The sequence below is a fragment of the Triticum urartu genome, chromosome 5, assembly GCF_003073215.2.
Source record: "Triticum urartu cultivar G1812 chromosome 5, Tu2.1, whole genome shotgun sequence".
Classification (NCBI taxonomy): Eukaryota; Viridiplantae; Streptophyta; class Magnoliopsida; order Poales; family Poaceae; genus Triticum; species Triticum urartu.
The window spans coordinates 560,793,737-560,799,741 of NC_053026.1; the positions used below are offsets into that span (position 1 = coordinate 560,793,737).

The window sequence follows — 6,005 nt, forward strand, 5'->3', positions numbered from 1 at the left end:
TAATACTACTCAAAATCTAATTATTTCTTTTAATACGCCAGTGCATGCCCCATGCGTTCATTATCTCTTCTCTTCATCTAATCTTTTCTCTCTTTTTTTGCATGGTACGTAATCATCCCTTTTAATTCGTCATTAATACTTGAGCAGACCGAACCAATCCATGATAAAAAAATAACACCGCTGCATGCAGGCCACAAATCACGCGAATCAATTTATTCCTTGGTTGCGGACGCGGTGGTTTTCAGTCTGGTGGAGTATGGTCAGCTTAGATAATTGCTAAGCATACATCAAATCTCGATTAGATTAATGATGGCTGTCAGATTAAGTCGTCTGGGCTTAATCCTGTGGTGGTAATGTGTCCACTGACGTTTGCTTGGGTGTACGTAGGAAAGATAATGTTGGATTGTTTTATTAGTAATAGAGATAGAGATAGAGAAACAGGGGCAAGTAAAAAATCTGCCTAAGAAGCCATGAAACAATAGAATGAATATCAACTTATTTTCTGGGCTTATACAGTACATGTATGATACGAGGATCTCAGGGAAACTATACCAAAGTAGTAGGACTACACACAGAACAGGGTTATTATAGCTCTACCAATACTAGTCGTGACACCTGATCAACATCTGCACAGCACAACTCACGAGTCCTTGAAATTGAAAACTATGTCATCTCCCTCCGGAGAGTCCACTGATTGTGCCCATGGTCATCATCGTATTCGTGGCGGACGACGGATCCGACGTCGCCGACAAGACGAAAGAGTCGAACCCTTGGCTCTGCATCAGGGCCAGCATACTGAAGCTCATCTGCGTGGGCGTCAGCTCGGGGATCGGCATGTCACCCTCGAGGTACTGCATCACCTGCCGCATGCTAGGCCTCGCGCCGGGCATGGGGTGCGAGCACATCAACCCCAGCTTCAGCGCCAGGACCACCTCGCCGGCGTCGTAGTTGCCGTCGAGCCTCGCGTCGACCACCTCGAGGAGCGACTCCTTCTGCCAGTGCTCGAGCACCCAGTCCACCAGCATGAGCCGGCTGTCGTTCATGGCCTGCTCCACGGGCCTCCGGCCGCAGGCCACCTCGAGGATGAAGGCGCCGAAGGCGAACACGTCGGTGAGAGGGGACGCCTTCCCCGTCCGCGCCAGCTCGGGGGCCAGGTACCCCATGGTGCCCACCACGTGCGTCGTCTGCGGGTCGGCGCCGTGGTCGTACAGCCGCGCCAGGCCGAAGTCGCCCAGCCGCCCGTTCATGTCGGCGTCGAGGAGCACGTTGCTGGCCTTGATGTCCCGGTGGATGATGACCTGCTCGAAGTCCTCGTGGATGTACAGGAGGCCCGACGCGACGCCCTTGATGATCCGGAACCTCTGCGCCCAGTCCAGCGCCGGCTTCTCCTTGCTGCCGGAGTACAGGTACTTGTCGAGGCTGCCGTTGGACATGTAGTCGTACACCAGGAGGAGCTCCCCCTTCCGGCGGCAGTAGCCGAGCAGCTGCACGAGGTTGCGGTGCCGGAGGCGGCCGATGGTGACCACCTCCGCCACGAACTCCTTGATGCCCTGCCTCGACTCGTGCGACACCTTCTTCACCGCCACCTCCAGCTTCGACTTGGGGAGCGCCCCCTTGTACACCCTCCCGAAGCCGCCGAACCCCAGCAGCGTCTTGTTCTTGAACCCTTCCGTGGCGCGGAACAGGTCCTTGTACGTGAACCTGTGCGGCCCGAACTCCACCTCCCACTCCTCCCGCACCTCCGCGTACCTGGACCGCCGCCGGACGAGCAGGATCACCACGGCCACCACGCCGAGGACGAACGCCGCGGTGGCGATCGGCAGGACGATGTCCGGCACCTTAGACCGCGGCTTGGCGCCCACGAACGGCAGCTTCGGCAGGCTGCCGATGTCGATGGGAGGTGCAGGGCCGTCCATGGCGAAGCTCCAGCCGAGAAGGTAGTGGCGGGACCTGACCGTGCCCGTCGACGACGAGAAGCCGGCGTACGCCGGCTCCACGAGCACCTTCGACAGGTTGCTCTTGGCTGACACCAGGGGCGTCGAAGGCTTGGCTCCATTCTTCAGAGGCGCCAGGAACACGCTGATCTGCGTGGAGTCGCTCTCGTAGTCCACCCAGACCTGCATCGCCTTGCCGCTGATCAGGAGCAGCTCATTGAACGCGCCGGTCTCGTCGTCGTAGTAGCCGGCCGAGTGCGCTGCCACGGACTTGAGGCTGTTGACGTCGATGCCGACGTGGTTGTCGTTGGTGTCGTTGAACTCCGTGCTCTGGATGGTGTCGAGCTCTACGCCGAAGATTTGGTTGGTGGCGTTGCCGTTGTTGGCGCTGTTGAGGAGACCCAGGTACTGGCTCGGCAGCGCGGCCGAGAAGTTGTCCTTGCCGACGAAGAAGACGATGCCGTGGCCGCTGAGTTCGGAGTACGGGGGGATGATGCCGAACACGAAGGACGCCGAGAAGGAGCGCACGGCGTCCCCCGGGGACCTCCGCAGGCGCAGCGGCGTCCGGTGAACCGCGTGGCTCGAGAGCTGGGCCGTGCCGTTGGTCAGCTCCAGGAGCCCGCTCGGCTGGACGAGGGCCGTGCCGTCCAGGGCCAGGGTGGCGTTCGCGCCCGCGAAGCCGGAGTAGACGAACTGCTCGCCATCGCCATCGCCCAGGACGCCGGCACCGAAGCCGAAGCACACGAGGAGGAGAGCCGCGAGAAGGGAGCGCAGATTGTCCATGCCAGCCACGGCGCCAGCGAAGAGAGAGGACCGTGGCGCGCTCAGCTTAGAGCTAGTGCAGCCGGCGCAATGCCGAATCGCCGTATATGATTGGCAGCTGCCGGGTCCGTGTCCGGCTACTATTCTGCGCGCTTGACTTCACCGCCGGAGTCTTCCCCGAGCTCGTGGCGCAGCTGCGGGGAATCACGCTCGTGAGATGCGTCTAGAATCAAGTGGTTAAGCACGTGCCATCTAGGAGTATCAATCTTGTTCCCGGTTGGTCCGGGTGCGAAGTTTCCAAGCCTCGTGCATACACACTCGCTCGCGATTCGCGAGGCGCTGACTGACACGGACATTTGCAGAGGAATGGCGTAGAAATGCAGACTTGATCGACCGCTAGATCGGGACTGCTGTATCTGTCATTAAAGGTCGGCAAGTAGGTTCCGTGGGGCCGGTAACAACAACATATATGTGTGGTTCCGGCGTTTTCTACGTCAAGGACAAAGAAGAATTCAGATTTGGATCCGCCAAAGGATTTTCTTTCTTTTTATTCGGAAAATGCTATGACACACCCGACTAATCTCTTCACACGCGTCCACTCTCCACTGCCTCCATGGCAGTCAGATCTGTTTTCGATCGAACGGCTCCCAAACAACCACTCCACCACATCCCAGATTTGTAACTTGGCCCTTATTGCAATCGTTCGATCACAAAGGAAAGGTCTTTTGCAGACGAATCAAGCGTGAGGGCAGCGACGACCTCCTGGGCGAGGGTACGATGGCAAACTTCACACAGTTTGGCTTATAAATGTTCATATATTTTACAGTTATTAGTTTTTTCTTAAGTCAAACTTTATGAACTTTGACACAAACATTTGGTATTGTAAATGTTCATATATTTTTCTATATAGTTGCTCAAACTTCACAAAATTTGGCTTATAAACCCAAATTGAGGGAGTATGCCTGATGATGTGGCCATGGTAGGAGTGCTTTATTGATCAAATTTGCGGTCAAAGTATTTTTCTCAAAATACGTGTGTGCCTTATAAACCTGAACTGAGGGAGTATGACGATGATGTGGTGCTGCATACGTGGCAGTCAGGACAACAAAGCTCAGAAAATCAAGGTAAAACACATTTCTTAACAAACGATTTGCCCCACCAAAACAAGGAAAACAGAAGTATTTTTAGAGAATATTGATATAAATGTAATTGGAAAATCGTAGAAAAGAAAATGCTAGTTCATCAGTTTCCCCCAGAACTTCGAATTAAAAAAAAACTACCAATGACTTAGGAACAATAATGAATGATTAAGAAACTTTAATTTTCACAAATGTGTATTGATTGTGTGTGATATTCTCTAATTCCCTCATTTGCATTACATTTATGTTGTTTATATTCTCATTTTGAATTTCCTCATGTTTTCATTTATAGTTCCCACACTTCAGTAACTTTTCTGTACTGGTAATAGTTTTTTCTTTCATACTAGGGTTTAGGTCTTCATTATTTCCAACGTCTATGATATTCCACGAGGCTTCTTTCCCTTGATGCCGATTTGTTGGGAGGCCTTTCGGTCTTCTTCTCGAAAGCCTTGCCTTGGGGGGGGGGGGGTTGTACCCTTGATTTTCCCTCTTCTCCACGTATGCTTGCTCATGGATTGTTGTTGTCGGTGTCAAAACCGGCGGATCTCGGGTAGGGGGTCCCAAACTGTGCGTCTAGGACGGATGGTAACAGGAGGCAAGGCACACGAAGTTTTACCCAGGTTCGGGCCCTCTCGATGGAGGTAAACCCTACGTCCTGCTTGATTAATATTCATGATATGGGTAGTACAAGAGTAGATCTACCACGAGATCGAGGAGGCTAAACCCTAGAAGCTAGCCTATGGTATGATTGTTGTTGTGTATGTTGTCCTACGAACTAAAACCCTCCGGTTTATATAGACACCGGAGAGGGTTAGGGTTACACAAAGTCGGTTACAATGGTAGGAATCTACATATCCGTATCGCCAAGCTTGCCTTCCACGCCAAGGAAAGTCCCTTCCGGACACGGGACAGAGTCTTTAATCTTGTATCTTCATGGTCCAGGAGTCCGGCTGAAGGTATAGTCCGGCTATCCGAACACCCCCTAATCCAGGACTCCCTCAGTAGCCCCTGAACCAGGCTTCAATGACGACGAGTCCGGCGCGCAGATTGTCTTCGGCATTGCAAGGCGGGTTCCTCCTCCAAGTACTTCATAGAAGATTTTGAACACAAAGATAGTGTCCGGCTCTGCAAAATAAGTTTCCACATATTGCCATAGAGAGAATAATATTTACACCAATCTAATCTGCTGACGTATTCCGTAGCATGACACACCACGGCCAAGCCTTTATCCAAGTCGTTTCATTATCCCACCTCAGCGCGTCATGCGAGGCGGTTTCCTTGGCACGTCTTGTTAAAGCAGAGATCGTGTCCCCTTATCCCGGGATTCTCATCAATACGGGCGTGGGTAACCCAACCGCGCCATTGATTACGGCGCTTGGAGATAAGCGAGTTTTACCAGGCTGGTGGGGACATGTAGTTGCGTCCACCCATATAAGGGGATAAGGATCCACCTTTTCACCTATGCCTTCTTCATCCTTCGCCTATCCATTCTTGCGCAGCCGAGCTCCAGCGCCCAAGTCCGCACTCCCCACCTCAACCTTCTCCATCCATGTCCGGAGCGGGAGGCAAGTGGATGGTCTCCTCCGTCACGGAGGGACACATCAAAAAACTGAGGAAGGACGGATACTTGTCTAACGACATTGCGTACCGGCTTCCCGAGAAGGGGCAGCTCATCCCCACCCCTAGGCCCCATGAGAGGGTGGTGTTCCTCCCCCATTTCCTCCGTGGACTGGGCTTCCCTCTTCACCCATTTGTCCGGGGGCTCATGTTCTACTATGGCCTGGATTTCCATGATCTGGCCCCGAATTTTGTCCTCAACATCTCGGCGTTTATCGTCGTGTGCGAGGCTTTCCTCCGCATCCGCCCCCATTTCAGCCTATGGCTCAAGACTTTCAACGTCAAGCCGAAGGTGGTGCGCGGCAACAAGGCGGAGTGCGGAGGCGCCATGGTGGGCAAGATGGCCAACGTCTTATGGCTCGAGGGCTCCTTTGTGGAGACCCTGAAGGGGTGGCAATCGGGGTGGTTTTACATCACCGAGCCGCGCGACCCCGAATGGGTCGCAGCCCCCGTGTTTCGATCTGGACCCCCTACGCGGCTTACCTCCTGGAAGGAGACGGGCCTGTCGTGGGGTAAAAAAGGAGAGCTGACCGGACTCCAAACATGCATCCAA

General features: G+C 53.7%; 1 protein-coding gene across 1 annotated transcript; it reads right to left on the reverse strand.

The window, feature by feature from the left end:
• Positions 1–479: 479 nt before the first annotated feature.
• Positions 480–2,908, reverse strand: LOC125510712 (L-type lectin-domain containing receptor kinase SIT2-like). Its single transcript, XM_048675963.1, has one exon. It carries the CDS (start codon positions 2,715–2,717, stop codon positions 669–671), a length of 2,049 nt encoding a protein of 682 aa, XP_048531920.1. The 5' UTR covers positions 2,718–2,908; the 3' UTR covers positions 480–668.
• Between the last annotated feature and the right edge of the window lie 3,097 nt (positions 2,909–6,005).

Excerpts from the sequence above, each read along its gene's own strand:
- LOC125510712 (XM_048675963.1), bottom strand. The coding sequence starts at position 2,717 with ATGGACAATCTGCGCTCCCTTCTCGCGGCTCTCCTCCTCGTGTGCTTC.